The sequence below is a fragment of the Mustela lutreola genome, chromosome 2 (assembly GCF_030435805.1).
Source record: "Mustela lutreola isolate mMusLut2 chromosome 2, mMusLut2.pri, whole genome shotgun sequence".
NCBI lineage: Eukaryota > Metazoa > Chordata > Mammalia > Carnivora > Mustelidae > Mustela > Mustela lutreola.
The window spans coordinates 118,540,732-118,566,457 of NC_081291.1; the positions used below are offsets into that span (position 1 = coordinate 118,540,732).

Consider the following 25,726-nt stretch of genomic DNA (forward strand, 5'->3'; position numbering starts at 1 on the left):
TTTGCCAATTTTTAATTATATGGGTTTTTTTACTGTTAAGTTTTGAGAGTAGATATGGATCCATTGTCAGATATGTGATTTGCAAATATTTTCTCCTGGTCTATGGGTTGTCTTTTCACCCTGTCTTTTGAAGAGCAAATGCTTTTTATTTGGATGAAGTCCAGTTTATCAATTCTTCTTCTATGTTTTGTGTTTTTGGTGTTGTATTTCAGAACTCTCCTAACTCAAAGATTTTCTCCTTATTTTTCCTTTATGTTTTCTTCTCCAAGTTTTATGTCTTAGATTTAGATCTCTGATGCATTTTGAGTTAATTTTTGTATGAGGTTAAAAATTAAGGTTCCTTTTTTGGCATATGGATGTCTAGTTGTTTTAGCACTGTTCATTGAAAATGGAATTATTTCTCCATGGAAATGACTTTTTGCACCTCTGTCAAAAGTCAGGTTCGTGTTTGCCAGGGTTCAGGGATGACTAGGGGGTGAGGTGTGCTTATAAAGGACAGCATAAGCTTTGGGTGCCTGGGTAGCTCAGTTAGTTGGGCATCTGCCTTCAGCTCAGGTTGTGATCTCCAGGTCCTGGGATTGAGCTCCACATCAGGTTCCCAGCTTGGCAGGGAGTCTGCTTCTCCCTCTCTCTCTGTCTCTCCCCCTTCTCATGCTGTCTCTCCCCCTTCTCATGCTGTCTCTCCCCCTTCTCATGCTGTCTCTCTCTCTCTTTCTCTCAGATAAATAGAAAACTCTTTAAAAAAAATAAAAGATAACACAAGGAAGACTTTTATAGTGATGAAACAGTTAGTTCTGCATCTTGATTTTTCTGGTGGTTACACAAATCTACAGATGTGAAAATGATATAGAACTAAACATACACATTACATCAATATCAAGTTCCTGCCTTTGATTTTGTACTATAATTATGTAAGATGCAACCATAGAGGGCAGGGACTTGGTGAAGGGTACGTGGGACCTCTCTGTACTATCTTTGCAACTTCCTGTGGATCTGTACTTATATAATTATTTCAAAATTACTATAACCACTATAATTACTTTAAAATAAAGAGTTAAAAAAATCACTTGGCCATATTTGTGTGAGCCTATTTCAGGACTTTCTGTTCTATTCCATTGATTGATTTGGCTGTCCTTTGCTGTTACCAAACTCTTAACTACTATAGTTTGAAGTCTTGAAACTTTATTCATTTTAAAAATTGTTTTGCCTATTCTACCTATTTTACATGTCCGTATAGCTTTTAGAGTTAGCTTGAGACTTTCTACAGAAAGTCTTCTGGGATTTTAATTGGGCTTGCTTTGATCAATATTTAACAGTACTAAATCCTCTAATATCTTCCTTTTTTAAAAAAAATATTTAATTTATTTGAGAAAGAGAGCATGAGATGGGAGAGGTCAGAGGGAGAAGCATACACCCTGCCGAGTAGCAAGCCTGATGTGGGACTAGATCTTGCAACCCCAGGATCATGACCCGATCTGAAGGCAGTTGCTTAACCAACTGAACCACCCAGGCACCCCTAATATCTTCCTTTTATTTCTAATTTTCATTTTTTCTTCCAATTCAAAATTTCTCTTCGTCCTTTATAGCTAAAGGTGAGTAGGCAGAGTCCCAGCAAGCGTGGAACACATGCCTCCCTCTGCTATTCAGTTAGGTAGAACAGAAGTTGTGCAACCTGGCAGGATATATTTTTTATTTTATTTTTAAAATTATTTTTATTAATTAATTAGTTTATTTATTTGACAGAGAAAGAGGGAGAACAAGCAAGGCGAGCAGCAGTAGAAGGAGAGGGAGAAGCAGGATCTCTGCTAAGCAGGGAGCCTGATGCAGGACTTGATCCCAGGCCCCTGGGATCATGACCTGAGCCAAAGGCAGACACTTAACATGCTGAGCCACCCAGGTGCCCCAGGATATGTTTTTTAAAACTCCAGGCTGTGTGGCAAAGTTACTTCTGCCTAATAAGATTTTCCACATTAGTATTTTAAAAAAAAAAAAAAAAAAAAAAACAAAGCTCCAAGTGTTACCATAGCAATTAATATTTCAAGAAGCAAAATATATTGGCAACTTCTTGTTTTGTGTCCTATTAATTTCTAATATTAGAAAGCCTAAAAATCTTTTTTATTTTTAGCGGTTTAAAATTTTTAGTGGTTTAAAATTTTTAGGAGGGAAAGGCAAAAATGGATTCAGGTTTGGATTCTTTCAACTTTTTCTCATGTTATAAATATAATTTTTAAAAATTTGCAGACTCCTGGCTTGCCTGGCTGGCTTAGTTGGAGGAGCATGTGACTCTTGATCTCAGGGTTGTGGGTTCGAACCCCACATTGGGCATAGAGCTTAAAATGTAATTAATTAATTAATTAATTAAAAAAAATTCCCAAACTCCTTTTCAGAAGTGAGGGAGAAAGGCAGGGATCTGATAAGGTTAACAGTGATATGTAGTAACCAAATCCCACAAAACCTGAGTTCCTCGAGTCAGGGACTGTTGACTGTTGTGCTGACTGTGTTATCCCTTGGAGCCTGGCATTTATTAGAAATTCAATACCTTATTCATTGAATGAGTATATCAATTTTGTTTTTCACCTATAGACTTTGGGCCTTAATTTACATTCCTTCTATTCCAAAGTGGATTTATCACTCGACTAATACTATATAATAATAGAATAAAGCCCCTATTTTTTTAAAAAAATCGATTTTATTAAGTAATCTCCATACCACATGTGGGGGATCAAGAGTTGCATGCTTCACCAACTGACCCAGCCAGGCACCCCAGAGACCCTATGTTCTTATGTCCTCTGAAAAAGAGTCAATTTTCAAAATAATCAACAAGGAGTGAAGAAAAATGAAGTCATCAGTTAAAGGCTTACAGGGGCATGTTTCAGAAGTAGGAGTGAGAGTTCCTTGTTTCTCTTTAGGAGTGAGTAGGGGGTGTGATATAATCCCTGAAACAGGGCTAGGATCATGACCTGGTCAGAGCCACTGCAGAGGAGCAGAAAGGGACAATTTGGAATGTGTCTGCTCCCTCTAGGTGTGTGGGCATTCGTTCATCAGCATTGGTTTGTTCATTAACCAGATTGTTAATTCATAAAAATCCACTCCCTATTACCTCCAGATCTCCTTCATGAAGGATATATTGAGGCGTATCAACCTTCCTCATGGGAGGCATCAGTGTAGTAAATCTTTTTAACACACACTCCTCAGTATGTGCCAGTATTCTAATTTTATTTTGATATTCACCAGCCGACCCCTTACTGGGCTTCTCATTGCAAATTTTTAGGTCTCAATATAACACTTGATTTTGGTGCCTGAAGAGTATACTTAAGCTTGGTAACTTGTGACAAAAATCCACCTAAAGTAGGACCCGACTTCTGGGTAGCTTAGAACGGAGTCCTCTGAACCAGGTCACCATTTTGTCACAGACTATACTACCTTTGGTACTCCTCGCTTAAGTGGGGAAAATGTAAAGGGAATATAAAACATTTCTATGCTGGATGTACTAACTCCTTGTACATGAATTCCTGATTAGGCAAAGTTCAAGTGCTGTTTAAGTAATAATAGAACCTAGATAAGCTACTCTTCAATTATCTGTGAGGAATATATTGATTTTTTTTCTCTATAGATTGTTATGTTAAACTCTGTGTCTGACCTTCATGGCTACATTGACAAAAGCCAACTGACAGAGGACTTAGGGGGAACTTTGGAATACCGCCACAGTCAGTGGATAAATCATCGAACTGTGAGTACCAACTTATGTGCCATTTACATTTTCTCTCCTTATTTTCGAGAAGACGGGGCAGTTAAAGATCAACTGGTGGGTGGTCATTGCCCACTGGGTTGATTAGATTTTCTAAGCCACAGGTGGGGGAGAAATGGGGCAGAAGGGAAGAAGCTGTGGCTTGTCCTACTATCTCCCTTTGCCTCACCTCATCATCTAGTATGGGGTTTTAGGGAGACTTGTCTTGGAATGCAGCTGGGGAGTTTTCAACACACCAGCACCCAGCTATACCTCAGAGAAACTAATTTGCTTGATCAGGGTTGTGTCTCAGACATTAGCATTCCACAAAACTCCCCAGATGATTCTAATGTACAGAAAGATAAAACCCACTGAGTCAGAAGGAGCTGTATTTGAATATTGTCACCATTACTTATTGGCTGACCTTTGCTCGGTTGTTAAACCTCTTTCAGCTTTTCTCCTGTTAAAATGGAACTAGCAGTAGTTGTCAGCTGGGGGCAGTTTTAGACAGATTTTTTTTTTAAAGATTTTATTTATTTATTTGACAGGCAGAGATTACAAGTAGGCAGAGAGGTAGGCAGAGAGAGAGAGGAGGAATGAGGCTCCCTGCCAAGCAGAGAGCCCGATGTGGGGCTCGATCCCAGGACACTGGGATCATGACCCGAGCCGAAGGCAGAGGCTTTAACCCACTGAGCCACCCAGGCACCCCTAGACAGATTTTTTTTTATAGTCATAACTTGGGAAGAGCAATGTTATTGGCACCTAGTGCTGGGTAGGAGGCAGAGATGCTGTGAAGCATCTCACGCATGAGACAGCCCCCTACAACAAAGAATTGTCTGGCTCAAATGTCAATAGTGCCAATGATGAGAAACCTCAGACAGACAGAAGCTGTCTGAGAGTCGGATGTGAGACAGAGTGATGTAATATGCATAAAAGCACCTGACATAAAGTATTTTACTTGATTCACTCACAGTAGTGGTTACTATGCTAAACTAAAGGGTCAGTAATATGGAGGAAAAAGTGGGATTGAAACTCAAATAATGAGTGTTTCTGTATAAAGCTTCCATTCCCCTTTCCCACTCTCATAGATATCCCCCAAATGCTCAAAATGACTAGGTTTTCTGAGCTGAGTCAGAAGCTCCCTTTACCACCCCAGTGATAGGTTGTGGTGACAGCCCCCTCTCTCTGTATCCGGGCACTTTGGAACCATGTTGCTCAACATTTACCAATAAACACCTGAATGACTTTTTTTTTTAATTTTTAATTTTTTATAAACATATAATATATTTTTTCACCAGGGGTACAGGTCTGTGAATTGCCAGGTTTACACACTTCACAGCACTCACCATAGCACATACCCTCCCCAATGTCCATAACCTCACCCTCCTTCTCCCAACCCCCTTCCTCCCAGCAACCCTCAGTTTGTTTTGTGAGATTAAGGGTCACTTATGGTTTGTCTCCCTCCCAATCACATCTTGTTTCATTTATTCTTCTCCTACCCCCTTAACCCCCCATGTTGCATCTCCACTTCCTCATATCAGGGAGATCATATGATAGTTGTCTTTCTCTGATTGACTTATTTCGCTAAGCATGATACCCTCTATTTCTATCCACGTCATCACAAATGGCAAGATTTCATTTCTTTTGATGGCTGCATAGTATTCCATTGTGTATATATACTACATCTTCTTTATCCATTCATCTGACCTGAATGACATTTAATTAGGTAGGAGAATTTACTCTCTTTCGAGTGTAAAGCTTTGTGGTTTTTTTTTTTTTTTTTTAAGATTTTATTTATTTATTTGAGAGAGAGACAGTGAGAGAGAGCATGGGCGAGGAGAAGGTCAGAGAGTGAAGCAGACTCCCATGGAGCTGGGAGCCTGATGCAGGACTCAATCCCGGGACTCCGGGATCATGACCTGAGCGGAAGGCAGTCGTCCAACCAACTCAGCCACCCAGGCGTCCCTTTGTGTTTTTTTTTAAAAGGAAATTAAAGAACTAAACAAAAATAGATTTCTAGCAACACAGTACATTTATTTCAAAGCTACAGATACTAATCTTTCCATCACTTCTTTGGGTACTCTGTAATTCTAAGGAAGACACAACCCTTCCCAAAACCTAGAGGAAGACCCACAACCTGGGCATGAACCCTTTAAACTTCTCATCAGTTTTACCTCAAAGACAGTGACTCCAAGAGAATTTTTGAGAATGAAAAAAGAAATGAAGTTCTTCACAAACATTATCCTCACTAGGTCTAAATAGAAAAAATATGGAGGGAAGTGTATAAGTGTATGTAGAATATCACACACAAATAAGTGTGGTCAGGGTTGTCCTGTGTTGCAATTTCATTAAACCTATGAAAATGGAACTGGAGTACTTCCAAGCTTTATTTCTTCACTTCCTAGGATTTTATTACATTACTTTAATAATCAGAAGAATTTACTGTCCTGCCAGTCTTATTTGGCCTAGCTAGGTCTCTGCTTTTTTTTTTTTTTTTCATTCATTTGCAAAGTTTTATTGATCACTTTCTCGTGCCTAGCTCAGTGTTAGGTGTTAAAAACACAAAGGTGACCAAGATGTATGTGCCTTTGGTCTCCAAGATCTTCCAGCATCGTAGGTAGGACAAAGAAGCTCAATACAACTCTCTAATGGAAAATAATCTCTATAGCTTTTGTTTTGTTTTGCTTTGTTTTTTTTTGTTTGTTGGTTGGTTAATATAGCAGCTTTGTTTGTTTGTTTTTTTAAATTTTGTTTTATTTTTTCAGTGTTCCAAGATTCAGTGTTTATGCACCACACCCTGTGCTCCATGCAAGAGGTGCCCTAATTAATATCTACCACCAGGCTTACCCATCCCCCCCCAAAACTCCCAATTGCTTCTCCACCAACCCTAAGTTTTATTATGTTATTAATGTTTTTCAAATTGCCTCAGATCTTTTTTGAAATAACACAAATTTGCAGCAAATGAATAAAAAAAAAAATGAATGCACATTGACCTCAAAGACAAGAATAGTTCTCTGAGAACTTAGAGAGGTAAAGAAGACTGAAAAACCACGAACATAGATTACTTAAAGACATGGCATGAGCAGACATGTGCACACACCTTTCCACCCCAGGCCTAGTTTGTATCCATGGTTTGTGTTTGTGCACGTATTAATCATATAATGGTGAACTTTAAAAAATACAACTATATTGAAACATCAGACATATCTTTATATGCTTTTTGTATGTTTTATGTATACATTTTAAATACACACACACACAATTAAAACTATAAAGATACAATCCATATCATGTATATACAATATATATAAACCCTTTTTTTGGGTAACAGTGTACTTTCTGGATGTCAGATCATTATGTCCATCTTCTCCCTTGGGGTCAAACTTGCTTCCCAAACTTGGTGACATTGGTTGAATCATGCCATCTTTCCTTCCTTATGGTCCAAATAATATGATCTTGGGCAACTCATTTGACCTGTTGGAACTTCAGTTCCCTCTGCTGTAAAATGGAGATAAAATACCTTCCACTCTGGATTCTTGAGATGATAAACAAATGTATAGCATCAGGTACAATGCATTGCCCAGTGCAGGTTCTCAGATTGTAGCTAGTTCTATTATCCTTCTATTCAGAGAGTATAATGGTGAATGTTAAGCTCTCCTGACTGTTATGATTGTCTGACCTTCCAGGCCATCGAAAACTTTGCCATGTCTTTGAAGACCACTGCCGAGATGCTCCAGATGTTTGGGGCCTGCCTCGCCACAAAAGAGCTGCCCAGCAGTGTACTGTCTGCTGAAGACCTCCTTATGTCCCACACAAGGCGGCGGGACAAGCTGCAGGTGAGTAGTTAGTGGCCTGTCATGGGCCAGCCTCTTGAAGAGAGCCAGGAGAAGAATTAGAAGTTAAGTTCCCATTTTCCCCCTATACCAATGAATTGGCAGTGACTGATCATTTAAAACCCTCTAGATAGGCAGTGTGGGAATAAAGAAAAAAACCTCATGAGACTGGTTGGTGAATATAAGAGGATTGTAATTAAAACCTTTGAGAAGCTGCCACATAAAGGGAGACTCAGTCCACCTTTGTGCTTGTAGGAGAGGTGTGTGAACATTGTGTCAAGGACTGCACTCCTATGATCTGCTTACAGAGCAAGATATAATGGGTAAAACTGCAGTGAGGGAAGGAGGGTAGGAGCTGGCTTTTGAGGCAGAAGCTTTCCTGAGGCTGTTGTGAAGTTTGGGGCAAACTAATAAGCTGACATGTTGCTTCACTTTCTCAGGGATACGTCTTTTTATTTGGAGAATAATTTGAGACATGAAAGGTGTTCTGAACTGGGTTTAAGGAGAGGCACCTATTAACTTCATAAAAGCACGTCAGAACGTGCTATGAATGGAGATTCATAGCAGATTCTTTCAGATCATGCAGTAAAGCAAAGTCCTCCCGGGGCTTACAGGATGGGCGTCAGCTCTTTTCTGCCTCCAGAAGCACAAACGGACCATATCCATTATTTCACAGGACACCAGAACTCCACAGGGCAGCATACAGTATTTGAAGGTAGATACATCTTAGCATTACATGTATTCTTGCTTCCCGGAGTTTGGTAAGAGCTGACCTCTTTTATCTATGGCCCTAGAGTTACCAAAATTCTTTGCTATGTGGTTGATTTGTTCATTTAAGCAACATTTATTGATGACCTACCCCTACATGCCAGAAAAACAAATGAAATAAAAAAAAATCCTACTGGAATTTTGTTTGAGTTTGTGTTGAATCTCTAGTTCAGTTTTGGGAATATAGACATTTTGACAATATTGAATTTCAAGGTCCATTAAAAAACATGGTACGTCTGTCAATTTCTTTCTTTAGTCTCTTTTTGTAGTGTTATATAATTACCAGTGTGGAGATCTTGAACAGCTTTTAGCAGATTTGTCCCTCAGTAATTTGCATTTTTCTACTATTGTAAATGGTCATTTTTAAATTTCAATTACCATGTATTCATTATTCTTAAATTCAAGCTCAATTGATTTTTGAATAATATTCTTATCCAGCAAGCTTGCTAAACTTAGTAGTTCTGGTAAATTTTTTTGTAAATGCCATAGGATTTCATAACGGTCCGGTTTGAAAATAAAGAAGCTTTTCTAACTCCTTTCCATTCAATCAATCAATCAATCAATCAATCAATGTAAACTCAAAGAACACAGAGCTGAATTAGGGGAGTCTCCAGAGTAGTAGTGAAGGCAAATTAATTCTTCCATGTGCCAGGGAGCACTGTTAAATTCTCTTTTCAAGGAGCTCAATATCCAAAAGGAGTTTAAAACGTACTTTCTACATTACTCTGCATAGTTAAAAGATCTGGTTTGACACTGGGAAAACCTGAAAGCATCCTAGAAATTTTCCCAGGATATATCTCTGACGAGCTTGAAAAACACACACAACTTAGCAAACCCATCTTGTTCCCATGTGTTTTTTACACTTGCTTTTACACGTGGATGGAGACTTAGAGCACATCTTCAGAACAGGTGCATGCAGGAGTCCTAGACTTTTCTGCATATTGGGTTTTTCTCCATGGAGAACTTCCATTTCCTGATGAAAGGTGACTAACAAGCTATAGGCCATCTCTTGGTTCACAAACAGTATGGCGGCATGCACCCAGCTGCCACTAAGACCCTGTCTGCACAAGGGGGAAATTCACAGAAACTCCCACGGACTTCTATGTATTTTCCTAGAAGCCAGTCCCTGAACTCCTGTATCCTGAATGCTGACAGTTAAATAATTAAATACCCCAAAATGATGAAGGGTATTTTCTCTTTGTGGGAACAAAAACCTGCTTAAACTCTTTGGGCCATGTGACAACTGGATAACCACATGGCAAAGAAGGAAATTGGATGCTTATCTCATATCCCATAAAAAATAAACCAGAATTGATCAGGGGGCTTTAAATATAAATCCTAAAACTTTTAGGAAAAAATACAGTTGTATGTTTTCATGACCTTACATCAGTTCTGTAGATATAATGTCAAAAGAACAAACACCTAGAGCGGGACGCCTGGGTGGCTCAGTTGGTTGGGCAGCTGCCTTCGGCTCAGGTCATGATCCCAGCGTCCTGGGATCGAGTCTCACATAGGGCTCCTTGCTCGGCGGGGAGCCTGCTTCTCCCTCTGCCTCTGCCTGCCATTCTGTCTGCCTGTGCTCGCTCTCTCCCCCCCCCCTCTCTGATAAATAAATGAAATCTTAAAAAAAAAAAACACCTAGAGAAAATAAATAAACTGGACATCACCAAAATTAAGAACTTTTGTGCTTCAAAGGACACTGTCAAGAAAGTAAAAAGACAAGCTACAGAACTGGAGAAAATATCTACACATCATGTATCTAATAAGGGTCTAGTATCCAGTATATATAAACAACTCTTACAACTCAACCTTTGTAAAAAGACAAATAACCCAATTGAAAAATGGGCAAAGGATTCAAACAGACATCTTCACAGAAGACAAATATATATGGTTATTAAGCACATGAAAACATGTACAACATCAATAGTCATTAGGGAGATGCCAATCAAAACCACAGTGATATACCCACGAAAGTGGCTCTAAGCAGAAAGATGGACAATAACAAGTTTGGTGAGGATGTGAGGAAATTGGAACCCTCGTTTACTGTCTGGTAGGTCCTCAAAAAGATAAACAAAGAGTTACCATGTGACCCAGAAATTCTACTTCTATGTGTATGCACAAGAGATCTGAAATCATAGGCTTTGTATAAAAAGCTACACATTTAATGTTTGTAGCAGCATTATTCATAACATCCAAAAAGTGGAAACAACCCACACGTCCACCAGCTGATGAATGGATAAATGTGGCATATCTGTACAATGGAATGTTACTCAGCCATAGGAAGTACTGACTGATACATGCTGTAATGTGTATGAACTTTGAAATAATTATGCAGAGTGAAAGAAACAGACTCAAAAAGCCACATATTGTGTGATTGCACTCACATGGAATGTCCAGGAAGGTAAATCTGGAGAGTCAGTAGGTAGATGCGTGGTTGCCAGGGGCTGAGAAGAAGGAGAAATGGAGAATGATAGATAATAGGTATGGGGTTTCTTTTTGATGGTGATAAAAATGTCCTGAAATTGTATGGATTAAAAAGGTGAATTTTATGGTACTGTATGAGCTGTATCTCAATTTTTTTAAAAAAAGAAAAAGACCTTTGGGCCTAACACAATAATAAAATAACCATGAAGCCTATAGAGATATGCTTTTCTTCCTGTTTATGATGGTCCTGCCAACCTTCTTTCTTAGCAAAACAGTTCTTCCCATTGTCTAATTCTGAGCTGGTTTGGGGAGCAGTTTACAGAGGCAGGTGGAGTCTCCCTCTTGAATTTCAAAGGAGGGGTTTCTCACTTCTTTGCCACTCTTACTTAGGCCAGAAACTCCAGAGTCTTGGTCTTTGGCTCTCAGATGCTTAAGTCAACTGAGACATTTTACCATGTGCTCATTTAAATAGGGTAAGCCTCTTATATTTTGTTGTTATTGAAATAACAAATCTAACAGAGCTAAAGGCCTTTCTCTCATTTTGATTATGTGATAAAATACTCTTTTACAAATGTGAATAATAGGGCACCTGGGTGGCTCAGTCAGTTGAGTGTCTGCCTTCGACTCAGGTCATGATCCCAGGGTTCTGGATTGAGCCCCACATTGGACTCCCTCCTCCACGAGAAGCCTGCTTCTCCCTCTCCCACTTCCCCTGCTTGTGTTCTCTCTCTCTCTGTATTTCTCTCTGTCAAATAAATGAATAAAATCTTTAAAAAAAAACCAAAACCAAAAACAAAAACAAATGAACAAATAACTAAACTAAATGAACAAATACATTTGTATTGAACAAATACCGTTCAGTATTTGTTCCACTCAAGATTTATTCAATCTTGTATTCAGAGATGACAGTTCTATTGGTATTTCTAGGATTACAAATAATCAGGAAGATAATCAGAATTCTAAGTGACTTTTTTTAGGCCATGGAAATAATTTTATAGTCTTAGGAGTTTTCAGAGACCTTTTTGTTAGAACTCTACTTATGGGAAATATAAGTTAGGAATGGATAGACACAGGGGTCTTGATTTTGCACAGGGAGACAAACTTGGTATACTTAGGAATGCTTTCAGTGTTGACACCTTAACAAATTAGCTTTTTGCACTAATTTTATACCACAAGAAGGTTTCTCTCAGTAGCTTCTGAGGAAAGGGGTGTTTCATTTCTTTTAGGTATTTCTTTTTTCTCAGTTATGAAGACTTGAGTTTTAAATGCCAGATTCTAGAATTCATTAGTCAGCATTATACACAGAAGCACACAGAGCTAATTTATAGTCACAGAAATGGAGTTAAGTAATAAATGTGAAGTGAGGAGTCTAAAACATTAGTCATTCATATAATCTCTGGGTTCTGATCCCACCCCACCTCCACCCCTAGCCCATGACACAGGTGAACACAGCACCTGGCATGGATAGTTGTGCTTTATAAATGTATTTTCAGTAAATGAACGAATGAATGTATAGATTCATGCTTACCATCGTCATAGGAAAGAATTCCCCCCAGAACATTTAAATTCTTTTGAGCCTGAAGCAGTCTGCTTTCCCTATTAAATGGGTCTTCAGATCCAGTGGCTTGTTTCTATTATAATGGAACTGTAATGATGAGTACACATGGGGACAGCCATACCAGTTGTTAAATATTTATGTTCCTTGAGTGGCCAACTTTTTAAAAAGATTTTATTTATTTATTAGAGTGTGAGAGAGAGAGCATGAGAAGGAGAGGGTCAGAGGGAGAAGCAGACTCCCTGCTGAGCTGGGAGCCCAATGTGGGACTCAATCCCAGAATTCCGGGATCATGACCTGAGCTGAAGGCAGTTGCCCAACTGAGCAACCCACGTGCCCCACTGTGTGTTTGACTTTATTTCCCTGGCCCATTTCCTAGGACCCATGAGACCTCCTTGGGATTCTGGCCACTAAAGGGGCCAGAACATGTGGTCTGCAATAGGCCTCAGGACTGCTTGGGCATTGCATCTGACATCTGTGCTGATTGATCAGTGCCTACTCTAAACAGTTCTTAAATATTCTGAATTGTTACTACAGTGGACAAGGGCAAACTCCAGTTTAGGCCTTGGTAACTTATCTTTTCACTTTTCAATACCATAGTTCCCAGTCTTTCCCCATGTATCTATGGCAGATTTTTTTATAACCCCACTGAACCTGACCACATATGGCCTAGTCCCAAAGCAATAATCAGTCATTATTTTTCCTTGTGTTTTTTGATAGTGCAAAGGGACACACAGTGAATGACACCACTTATTCAAACCCACCTTCCCTCTCTCACACATTTCCTCACACTCTGCAGTTCTTTGGGTATATCTCTCTTCCCCTTCTAAAGGTCTTCTACTGCCCTAGCAATACTTTCCTGCTATTCTGGCTCTTCTACTCTTCCTCTCCACTCTACATCATACACACACTGTATATATAAAATCTAGTAATGGAAACGCCAGAGTCCTGTGGGAATGTTGGAAATCTCAAGGACATCTAATAAACTGATTTGAGAAAAGCCAAGACCCTTTTAGAAGGTAGGAAGAGTGCAAGGTAAGAGGTAAGAATACTTGCTACTGACGGTTTCACCCCTGCCCCCATCATATCCTATTTGTCCTTGTTCATCTGCAACCTAATTTCTTTTAGACTATTATTAATTTATCCAACCTACAAATATTTAATGAGCATCGGACAGATAAGAAGAAATGAGGGTTGATATCTGAGAGTGGAAAAGAAGGGATCTGTTCAGTTCCCAGGCAGGAGTACAAGCCAAGAGGCTGACTGCGGGGCATTATCTAGAGCAGACAGAGCCACAGGTTGGTGTCCAAAGAACTTGGGCCAGGTCAGAGAAGTCACATTTATCATCAACCAAATCCAGGGACAAGGTTGAGGCTGGACGTGGACAGCAGAAGCCTGCAAGGGGACGACTACTAGAGAGAGAAGGGAGATAAGGAGCAAAGGTGTGAGGGCGAGTGGGCCAGGAATTGTGTGTGAACAGAATGGAGAGACTTAAAACTCCTCCCACGGGGAACGAGCTCCATTTGTGGGAAGGCTGGAGGTGGCCATGCCTGGAGGGGAGATTCAGGGTTCATGTGCATAGAGGATATTGTTTTATAACCATGGGCCTAATCCTAATGCTCAGGACATACTAACCAGCATCCTGTGTGACCCACGCATCAAACCCCTAACTCCTTGGAGCAGAATTCCCTGTCTGGCTCCACCCCCATGGCTTGTTTTGTGGTTCACACTCAGAGCATTGAGAGATGACTTGTGCTGTGTAATCAGAGGATTTGAGCCTGTGGATTTGGCAGGAGATAACCTGTCATCTTCTCCAGTTGCAAAGCCCCACATCCCATTTAAAAGAAGCAAAGTAGAGTTGCCTTGAAGTATGACTCTTTACATGTCAAGCTGAAGTTGTGGACCATCTCCACCAAACTTCCATAACTGAACAAGGCCACACTTTGTGGGCAGATAGAAGGAGAGGCAGGTGTCAGCTGATACCAGATGAAGTTTTTTTCCTGGTCAACTAGCAACTCTTACATTATTAGTACAGGCCAGTTTCTAGCACTTATTATTCAGTATCTGTCATTATCTTGTTTCTGGTCACTGCTTTGGATTAGAACCTGATTTTATTTATTCATTAACAAATTTTAAATTATTAATGATTAAGTAATTAACATAAACAAGTAATTAAAATGATTGGTTTATTGCTTTTGCTTTAAATATGTAACAGCAGTTTGAGATATAAAATTTAACAGTTGTTACATTGGAGGGGAAAAATGGATGGGCAGGGGACAAAAGACTTAACTTTTTCCAATATATACCCTTTTGTATATTTTGGATTTTGTATCATATGTATGTATATATATATATTTGTATTCCTGTGAAAAATAAGTTAATAATCACATGATCTAATAATACCATTTTTGGACATTTACCCAAAGAAGACAAAACACGAATATGAAAATATATATGTACCCCTATGTTTACTGCAGCACTATTTACAATAGCCAATTGATGGAATCAGCCCAAGTGTCCTTTGATAGATGAATAGGTAAAGAAGATGTGGTGTATATTTATGATGGATAGGTCTAGAGACCTATCCTGCTAAGAGAAATAAGTCAGTCAGAGAAAGACAGATACCATATGATTTCATTTATGTGTGGAATTTAAGAAACAAAACAAAGAAAAAAGAGACAAACCAAAAAATAGACTCTTAACTACCCAGAAGAGATGGTTACCTGAGGGGGGTGGGTGAGGGGATGGGAGAAACAGGTGATGGGGAGCAAGAGTACATTTATCCTCATGATCACTGAATAATATAGTAGAACCATTGAGCCACTGGATTGTACACTTGAAACTAATGTAACTATGTTAACTATACTGGAATTTTTAAAAAAATAAATGGGTTAGTTAATTTTTGAAAGCTGCAGCTTGACTTCTTTAGCATTTAATTTCCTGTATGAAAGATACACCTGATCTGCCATTCTCCTCACCACCAATCTACCAAGAATTTGCTTTTGTTCATTTCTTCTGAGACAAATTATATTTTCCTTTCTCTAGGATGAGCTGAAATTACTTGGAAAGCAAGGGACCACATTACTGTCATGTATTCAAGAACCAGCAACCAAAAGTCCCTCCAGTAAACTCAATCCCAGTGAACTAGAGAATGTAGCTACCATGGAACGGTGAGCGAGAGAGGGGGGAATATGTAGAACTCGATGATCTGAAATGACAGAGAAAAATTGGCACAGCTACTCCTGAATCTTGGCGGAGTCAAGAAAGAATAATATTTGTGACAACAAAGGCAAAAAGATGGTACTCTCCGAAAGAAATGTTTTTAGGAGAATGCTATTCCGTCCTTTTGTGCTTTGCTCTCATCCCAGGATTTCAGGGAGATGGTAGTATGTATTTATTTTCATTTCTAAATAACGGTTTGGTTGGGTGCTGTGCTTTACACACCTGTCATCTCAGTTAGAAAACAAAAGGCACAAAGGTAAGGTTACCTGGAGGCACATTTCAAAGCATAGCAGCTGTCTCTGAAGTGAAGTTTCTGGCTAGTTCTTAGGGTGTCCTAATTGAAAAATGGAAAATTTTTCCATTTCCAGCTGAACTGTGAGAGGTCACAGGTGACAGAGACTTGCATAAAAAGGAGATTCCCATAGTTCATAACAATGGCTAGAACCATAGGGGTTATCTACAGAAACCTATATGGACTCCTGTGGAAGTGAACACTAACCACAAACCACATGTTGCTTTCTTTTTCTTGACAGGTTATTACTTCAGTTGGATGAGACAGAAAGAGCCTTTAATCAGTTTTGGTCTGAGCATCACTTGAAGCTTAACCAATGCCTACAGCTACAACACTTTGAGCGCAATTTTTATGAGGTTGTTACTTCCTTGTTGAACAGAGCTCCCTTTCATGGTTTGGTGACTTCTGGTTCTTCCTTCTCCCTTGAACTCTGGATATTGAGTGTCCCTCTTCTCCCTAATCCAGCCCCCTCCTTATATCCTTGCTTCCTCATTGATCATTCTCTTCTCCCTTTTTCAGTGGGATAGCAATGTTCTAGAACCCCCATTTTTCTGTTGGCATACATGCTATTTCATGTCTGGTTTATCTTTCTTTTTGATTGATAATCTGTGAATGTAGTTTTACTCTGTCATCTCTATGTGTCTCAGCGCCATACTCCTCTCGACCCCTGCCCTGAGCTTAATCTAAAAGCTTATAAGCTATTAAAAAAAAAAAAAAAAGAAAGAAAGAAAAGAAAAGAGTATGTAGATATACAAAAGTCTTGAATCTTTTTTGGATTTTCAAGTTTTCTTTGAGTATGTAGAACTTATACCTCCAGAGAGGGCCTCAGGGCTTATTTCTGGATGTTCTAATGTGTCTTACAGGTTAAGCTTGCCCTGGACAGTTTGCTGGCAGAGCAAGTGGAGTTTACAGACATTGGCGACAGTGTGATATGCGTGGAGCAACTTCTTAAGGAACACAAAAACCTGGAAGAAAAAGGCCAGGTTTGTTTTTTGCTGTTTTTACGGACTGGGAAGGAAGTCTCTGTGTACAGTGACAGATCATGTCCATTCATTATTGTTGGAAGGTGGCTGAAGGACACAGGAATGCCCAAATCCTGCCTTTTCAGTCCCCACTGCCACCCCAGGTGGGGTGAAGGTTCCGGTTGACTTGTCTACCCCCACAAAAGCAGCAGTAGGAAAGGTCACAAAAGACGTGTTATCTACCAGCAGGATGTGGGGGTGGAAGCCAATGGCAAGGAGGGGAAATGTGAAAAGGGGAAACCAGAAAAAGTACCAGCTGGGTTTATAATAAGCAGAACAATGCAGAGTGGGCAATGGATCCACATTAGTTCTGCTGCTACACAGAATTGGCAAAGCTTTCTCCTTTCTCATATCCCAAGAGTTGTCAATATCAAACTTGTAAAAGAATATGTGTTGCACAATTCTCATACCAGTATTAGACAGTTTCCCGGATCTGCACACAAGTCAGCAAGTGATAGTGATTCTATTTTAAGTCCTTATGAATTTGAGTTATTACGAATTAAGAAAGCCGAGTCCTCTCTTTCTAGAGAAGTTCTTTTTTGCTCTTCTCAAATTAGAGTCTCTATCTTTTTATCTTTTGGGCACCCAGTCCTTGATGATTAAGCACTTCCTCTCTGAGCTTTTCTAAATGCATGCTTCCCATATGGTATTTTTATAGTATTAGAGATTTGCTTCTCCAAGTGTGATCCTCTGACCAGTGCATAGATGTCACCTGAGTGAGAACCTGGTAGAAATATGGAATCTCAGGCTCCCTTCAGAATTAGAATCTGAATTTTAATAAGGTCTCCAAGTGATTGACATGTACATTATAGTTAACTGAGACACATCTTCTCCTCCCCGAAGGACAAGTAACAAATGTAAACCAGGTTCCCTCTGACCCTAGGAGGTATCAGTTATAGATTCTGAACTGGAGGTGCTTCTCCGTGTGTGTGAACACATGAACCCACCTGTGCACCCAGACTCTCACTCAAGAATCCCATCCTCCTCTATGAGCACTCCCTCTATTACCAGTGATCATTTGACAACTAAACATTTTAGGACTGTAGGCTTGAGTAATCAGAAACATTTATCAAACAATAAAAAACCCCAAATTTCATATATCTGGTGTCTCAGATTCTCTAAGACCCGATTTTTTGCAATTTTAGTTTTTTTCTTTTTTTTTCAGGAGAATTCCTTATAAATGTAGATACTATGTATTTTCACTTGCATACATTCATATACTTGGGGGAAAAAAGCCTCATCAAGCCCAGTCCTTATATTTTGGGTTCGAAAAATACAGTCATGTCATTTATATGAATGAAAGTAGCTACTGACCTGCCAGGAGGCTTACATTCATCACCAAGTACTCCTTGTCCTAGGTTCTGTGAATGTGGTGGCAAACCAGACAATCAAGACCCTGCTGTCATAGAGTTTACGTTCTATTGCAGAAAGAGATGAGTAAAAAGCAATCGAATAAGTATTAATATCAGATAGTGACAAATGGTATGAAGAAAATAACAGGATATAAGAGAGTGACTAGGGGTGTTACTTTTGCTCAGGTAGTCAGGAAAGGTCTCTCTGAGAAGGTGGCCTTTGATCTGAGCTCTGGATAGCCATGCAAAGATTTAGGGGAATAGTGTGCAAGGCAGAGAAGCCTCAAGCATAAAACACTGGAGGCAAGACCAAGGTTTGTGAATTCAAGGAATGTGTCTGGAACATAGTGAGCCAGGGGGGTATAAAGTGGGAGTTATGGTGGTGAGGACTAGATTTTATTTTCAGTGGAACCTATTGGAGGGTATGGGTTGGGTTTTAAATAGTATGCCTGAGGGACACCTGGGTAGCTCAGTCAGTTAAGTGCCCAACTCTTGGTTTTGGCTCAGGTCATGGTCTTAGGTTTATGGGATCCAGCCCCATGTTGGGGTCTGCACTCAGCGCAAGGTCTGCTTGAGATTCTCTTCTGCTCCTTCTGCCCCTTTTTCCACTTGCACATGTTTCTGATCTCTCTTTCTCTCAAATAAATGAATCAATCTTTAAAAAAAGTAATAAATAGTGTGGCTGATCTACATCCACTTTCTCTCTTCTGCCCCTCTTCTTGGACTTGAGATCTTGGATACATTAAAGATTGCTGACCAGAGCTAGGGGAGAAGCCTGTGGTCATGGGACGTAGGTATGCTTTGTGTACCCATGATTGGTCTTTCAGGGGCAAAGTATCAGAACCAGGTAGACTGACTCACAGCACATGACCTGCAGAGCACGGGTATATTAGTTTTATCTATTCTGGGCCTTGCTTACCCTGTTATTTTACTTATTTTCTAAAGGATGCAGTAGACCTACTTCTCTGCCTTTAGATGATCCAAACAAAACTATCCTATCATAACCAGGACCTTTTTAACATGTCTTGCCTCAGAGGTCTAAAAGGCAGTGTTTCTTCAGATAATTTTAAAGGCTTGGCTAATCTTTCCATTTGTCCTATAAAGTGTTAAAGGAACAAAGTGATACCTGTTTAGAGTCCACCGAAACCTGCTTGGGTTTGTCCTTCACTCAGCACTCAGGGGTCAGCTTCCCCCCCACCCGGAGCAGAGCCACTCACTGATATCTGGATTGTTGCCAACTTCCTTATTCTGTACAATGAAGTCATCCTCATGGGTAACCTCTGAGCCAACTCACTAACCAGACATCTGCTGCATGCTAATTGAGCCTGTTCTTTTATCTTTTTATGGTTTGATGGTTCAGCAATCTTTTTTTTTTTTTAAGAGAGGGAGAGAGAATCTCAAGCAGGCTCCATGCCTAGTGTGGACCCCACCTTGGGCTTGATCCCACAACCCCACGATCACGACCTGAAATGCAGAAGTTGGACACTCAACCCACTGAGCCACCAAGTGCCCCTTATTTAATCTTTTGAATGTTCATTTCTAACTTTGAGAAATAATGGTGATTTTAGTCCCCACTCTTATACCTTTTAAGGCAAAGTTTGCTGGAGGGTTTTGGCTATAAGGCAGGCTGGGGACCTTGGTGATGGGTCAGCAGAGAGTCGACAAGGCCAGGCAGGGGAATCAACATGATTTTAGTCTTGATCTCTCCCCAGAAGGCCAGGGACCAGCAGTTACAGTACATGTCTAGGAAGGCTTAGAACCCTGATCATTAAATTCCTAAGGATGTAATAATCTAGCTGGAGGGGCATGACTTTTTTTTTTTAATGGAAATTTTCAGATACACACTAAAGCAGATCAGATAGTACAATGAACTCCCATGTGTATGCTCAGTTTCCACAACCATGAGCTCTCTGCCTTTCTTGTTTCATCTGACCGCACATGTACATTTAATTCCTATGCCATTATCTGTGAGTTCATTCTAGGTTCCCTGACATAGAACATCACCCTTTCTCATCATTTTCTTTCACAGTACACACTTTTCTCTTTCATCTGTCATAACAGTAGACTCTGGGGGAAAAAACTGTTATTACACTAATGATCTCTGAATTACGTGTTGCACGTAATTGACTATCTGGCCTTCTGGAATTTTCAGCACCTGAAAGATGCCAGCCTGGCTTGCGATTAGAGCACCAGATTTCAGCCGTTGCTTTCTCATTATTTCTCTTTGACTTTGGTGATTTTGTCACCTGATTTTCTTTAGTAGCAGCTACATAGGCTAAGAAAGAAGCTATGATTTGGAGGTTTTACAGCAAAGTTCTTTGCAGGTACCTGAAGGATGTCATGACTATACATGACTATACAGCCGTCATTTATAGCACATGCAAGGAGGCCAAGGAGGCTGGAAGGTGGCAACACATGGGCTTTGGAGGCAGAAGAACTGGATTCAAATCTCCGCTCTACAGACTACCAGCTGTGTGCCCTTAGTCAAGTCTCTTAGCCTTTCTGAACCATCCCTTCATCTGTAAAACTGAGAATAACCATTCCCTACTCCGTGGAAAGATGAATGAGGTCAAGGCTTCATCAGGACTGGAGCGTAGTAGGTGGTCAGAAGCTGGAAGCTCTTATCAGTCCCCATTCATTTCAGCTGAGTGCTCTTCCAGCCGTCCGGTGTGGCTCCTGAGTTACTGCTCATCTCTCCTCCAACATCTCAGGGCTTTAAGAACAGTTCTGAAGGGTGAGATGCTGGATGCCAAGCTAAGGGCAGGCTGTCATCACCACAATTACTTGGGAAATAATCTGTGGGGAAGTTCCCTAGGCTCAGAAGACTTGTGCTGTTCTTAGTAAATTCACAGCTGGACTTTTAAAAAAAATTCAGCAGACTTCCTTGCCAAATTTTCATGCTTCTATATTTGACCTGAATCAGGCAGGTTTTAGCTTAGGCGGAACGAATGCGGACGTTTTTCTCGGGTTGGTCAGAACCAGATTCTGGAGCCAAACTGCCTGACTTTGAAGCCTGGCTCTTCTCTTTCCTACCTGGGTTACTTTGGGCCATTTTTGCCTCTACTTCTCTTTTGTTAAATGGAGCCTATGTCAAAGGGTTTCTTGCAGGGAGTGAAAGAAAGAGTCAGTTTAAGCATTCACAATGGTGCCTGGCATACAGAAAGCTCTCAGTGAATCTTAGCTGCTGTCATTAACATCACAGAGGTAGTGGGGAGAATTCTGTGCTACGGAATGATCCATACGTTCAACCTGCAAGTGGCCGAGCAGTTCTAGTAACAGCATCTCATCCATTCTTCATTCATTTTGCAATATTTGTTGATCTCCTACTATGCCAAGTCCTGTTCTGTTATGAGGACACAGCAGTGAGGAAAAGAGTTAAAAATTACTGCCTAAGGAATTAGCATTCTGGCCTTTTCTCAGGGATGGCAACCAGTGCATCTGGCCTTTGCTGGGCAAAGTACCAGTACTCAAGTACTCAAGTACCCTGAGTTTTTATCCCTGGGTTCTTTTAAAATAGCCACTGCTTGACTTGTGTCACTTTATTCCTATATCATTACTCACTTTTGTTTTGCACAACAATCATTTATTCTTAAGTAGCTGATTTGTACCATGGATGTCTTAAGTTGAATAACAGCTGGTGCGTGCTCACAAGGGTCCGCAGCGTAGTGCAGGCTATAGATCAGTGATCACAGCAGAAGTACCTGCTCTGATCAAGAAAGGGTACAGAGCGGTATGGGAGCCCAGAAGAGAGGCATCAAAATAAACTGGTGCAGTTGAGAGAGGGATGTCCTTGTATTACTGTAAAAAGTTAAACCAGGGCAGTGTGTCTGACTGGGATGCTCACCGTGCTCAGTAAGGGCGCGTGTGGCCTCTCAGCGCCTGGAGCCCTTTGGAAACACAGGAGTCATCTGCGTTCACTCACAGGTCAGTGCTGTTTCACACAATTCCAGCCAAGTATGTTACTGCGTCTTCTAGTTCCCTGGTTAATTCATTTTATTGATCAAATGTTTATGAGATACTTCTAAGTGCTTTCATGGAGCTTGTTTGTCGGTAGGAGTGAGAGGAGGAGGAAGAGTGGGTGGAGGTTTACTAAGTGAAAGTAAAAATAAAATCTTAAAAAAGAAAAAAGAAGGGCGCTTGGGTGGCTCAGTTGGTTAAGCCACCACCTTCTGCTCAGGTCATGATCCTGGAGTCGCAGGATCGAGTCCCATATCAGACTCCCAGCTCCGAGGGGAGCCTTCTTCTCTCTCTGACCTTCTCCCCTCTCGTGGTCTCTCTCACACTCTCTCTCAAATGAATGAAATCCTAAAAAAAAAAAAAAAAAAAAAAAAGTAAACAAAGAAGATAAGTTCAAGTAGAGGTAAGTGCTGTTTAAAAAAAAAAAAAGAAACAAGAAAGAGATTGGGCCTGGGTGGGTGCATTGCTGGGAGTGACTTAGAGGTAGTAGTCAGTGATAGCCTTGCGAGGAGGCGAACCAAGAATTTATCTGAAGGACCTTGGGCGAGGCATCGCAGGGAGGTGCCCTGATGCAGGAGCTAGTTTAGTTGCCATCCTTGTACCTCCTACCTGGATTAGTGCAGTAGCCACCAGCTGCTTTGCCTCTTCTCTGTCTTTCTCAACATTATAGCGGGAGCAATTCTTTGAAAACTATGAATGAGACCTAGTCCTCGGAGCCCTCCAGGGCTTCCCACAACACGTGGAATAAAAGCTGAAGTGCTCAGAATGGCACTGGAGCATTCCCCATCCAGTCTCCCTCTTTCTCCTGATGATGTCTTCTCCTTTCCTGCTTGCATCCTCTGTTCCAGCCACAGTGGCCTCCTCCTGCTACGTGAGCATGGCAAACATGCCCCTACCTCTCAGCCAAGTACTGTATGCTTTGTCTGTCACTTTAGGCCTTGTCTTCTCTGTCAGGGGTTCCCAGGCCCACACTCAGGTTTGAAGATTTGCTAGGGGGCCTCATAGGACTCAGCATGTAATTATACTCACATGGTTATGATTTATTACAGTGAAAAGATACCAAGCTAAATCAGCATGGGAAAATGCATGGGGCAAAGTCTGTTGGGAACCAGGTACAAGATTCCAAGATTTCTCTCCCAGTGGAGTCCTATAGGATCCTGATGCCCCTGGATTCCAGCCTCCCAAAGGGTTTTGACACCATGGTGAAGTGTTGTCTATCAGGAAAGCTCAGTGCCTAGTTTTTACTGGGGACTGGTCATGTAGGTAGCCTCTACCTGCCATGTACCAGAATTCCATATTCCCAGAAAGAAAGTAGGGATTTAGTGTAAACCATATTGTTTGCACAAACCATTAAGGCATGGTGAGCCATTCTTATCAGGGGATGATAGGTACCCTCCTGACATTCCTAGAGGGCATCCAAGGGCTAACCTTGCAAACAGGCCTTTCAAAGATAGCAGTCTCACGCCTGTTAACATTTCTGCATTGCTTGGATGGCTCTTTTCTTTTCTTTTAATAAATATTCAATTTATTGAAGTAACAATAAAGTCTAGTTTTTCCTTAAGCTTTCAAGCTCAACTACAAATCTTTTTTTTTTCTTTTTTCCATTTTCTAAAAAGTTTAAATTCAATTAATTAACATATAATGTATTATTTGTTTCAGGGGCACAGGTCTGTAATTCATCAGTCTCATATAACACCCAGTGCCCATTACAACACATACCCTCCCCAGTGGACATTGTGGACGGCACTCTATCAGTAAACCCTTCTCTCACCCATCCTACTTAAAACAGCAACTCCTCCACCAGCACTCCCTACCCTCCTTCCCATGTCTGGCTTTTCTCCACAACATGCATCACTAACTAGGATATTATATAATCTACATATCTAATTATTTATTGCCCATGTCTCCTTGCTGCTTCCTGACAGCACACAGGGGAAGAACGAGGCACAAACAAGTCAGCTGCAAGAGAAAGGGAGCCCAGGTCGGCAGTAGTAAAGACTGTCACCCCAAACAACTCCTCAGTCTCATATTTTTGGAAAGCAGGTCACAACCAGCAAAGAAGCTGGAGTCAGTTACACATTGACCATGAGTCTTGTAGATAAGAAGAAAGGCAAAATATATCTGGTCTAGCAGTATAAAGTTTATAATTGAGCAAGCACTTTCAGAGGGCGCATCTAATTAGCCACAGGTGGTCTCTGAAGTAGGGGAGATAACAGAAAAAAGCCGAAGGAACGCCCTGAACTAGCTGGGCGTTCCCCCCTGCCACTTGGCTGCGACGACTTTATCATCCTCTCCCCCAGAGGCCTGTTGCCAGAAGGCTATAGCTAAGCATGCTTGGTGGCTGGTATGATTTCTCATGGGTTACATTTTAAGCAATATGTTGTTCTAAGGCATGGTTACATCTTCTATTAACATGTAAGCTCCATGAGGGCAGGGATTTTTGCTTCCTTGATTACTACCAGGCCCCTAGCAACTAGGGCTGTGTTTAGCACATGGAGGGTCCTCAGTAGTATGCGATGAATGAATTAAAAATAGATAAACGTGGGGGCACCTGGGTGGCTCAGTTGGTTAAGTGTTCAGCGCTTGACTTCAGCTCAGGTCATGATCTCAGGGTTATGAGATTGAAGCCCACATTAGGCTCTGTCCTGGGCATGGAGCCTGCTTAGGATTCTCTCTCCCTTTCTTAAAAACAAAACAAAACAGTAAAACATGGCACATGGGATTAGAACAATTTAAGCCATGCAGAGACGGGTAGGAGGTATGGTTGCTGGGAGACTGAAGTCAGAGAAGACTGGGATCCTAGATCCTGTGAGTTGCAGGAAGGGGTTTAGATAAACATATTTCTTAAGTCTCAGAGTCCCCCACAGAGTTGTCCAAACCAGATCTTTACTAGCTTCCCAAATTCAGCTAAGTCCTCTCTCCCCTCAGGGCCCCATGTCTGATCCTTTTGCCTTTCCATTTAATTGACAGGGGAATTCAGAGTCTCCAGTTCTGGTCAGTATAACCTGTCATGCTCTTCTGCCAAAAAGTTATCACAGTTGTAATAGCTGAATTACTGGTATTATTTATTTAGTAATCTAAGTTCTCCATTACATTGAAAATCATAGCTTGTTAATGCTATATCCTCAGTGCCTGGCTAAGAACTCAACAGAAATTTGAATGATCGGCTTGCTTTTCAGAGTGTAGTTGACCCTGGACTAGGCTAGACTTCTGGAGACCTTGAACTGTGACAGAGCTTCCCCAGGTTCCGGAGCCAAGACTCTCAGCCTAAGACTTGACATCTAGGCTTCCTCCAGGTTTGGAGCACACAGTAGGTAAATATCACCCTCACCATGACCTCGCTTCTGATGCTTGGCTGTGGTTGCTCACTTCACAGGATACCTTGGAAAAGGCCCAGCTGCTTTCAATAATTGGGGACCAACTCATCCAAAGCCACCACTATGCAGTGGACTCCATCAGACCCAGATGTGTAGAGCTCAGGCACCTCTGTGATGACTTCATCAATGAAAATAAGAAAAAATATGACATTTTAGAAAAGTCCTTGGAGTTGCATAGACAGCTGGACAAGGTGAGA

General features: G+C 40.8%; 1 protein-coding gene across 4 annotated transcripts in view; it reads left to right on the forward strand.

The window, feature by feature from the left end:
* The window catches only part of MCF2L2 (MCF.2 cell line derived transforming sequence-like 2), a 254,225-nt gene that overhangs the window by 103,359 nt on the left and 125,140 nt on the right, over window positions 1-25,726 (forward strand). For 3 of the 4 annotated variants that reach the window (XM_059163355.1, XM_059163356.1, XM_059163359.1), the window contains 6 exons: window positions 3,614-3,730; window positions 7,414-7,563; window positions 15,353-15,477; window positions 16,063-16,177; window positions 16,685-16,804; window positions 25,529-25,720. In XM_059163355.1, coding sequence (XP_059019338.1) covers window positions 3,614-3,730; window positions 7,414-7,563; window positions 15,353-15,477; window positions 16,063-16,177; window positions 16,685-16,804; window positions 25,529-25,720 — 819 coding nt within the window. The remainder of the gene's footprint in view (window positions 1-3,613; window positions 3,731-7,413; window positions 7,564-15,352; window positions 15,478-16,062; window positions 16,178-16,684; window positions 16,805-25,528; window positions 25,721-25,726) is intronic. The other variant, XM_059163358.1, reaches the window with a different exon arrangement.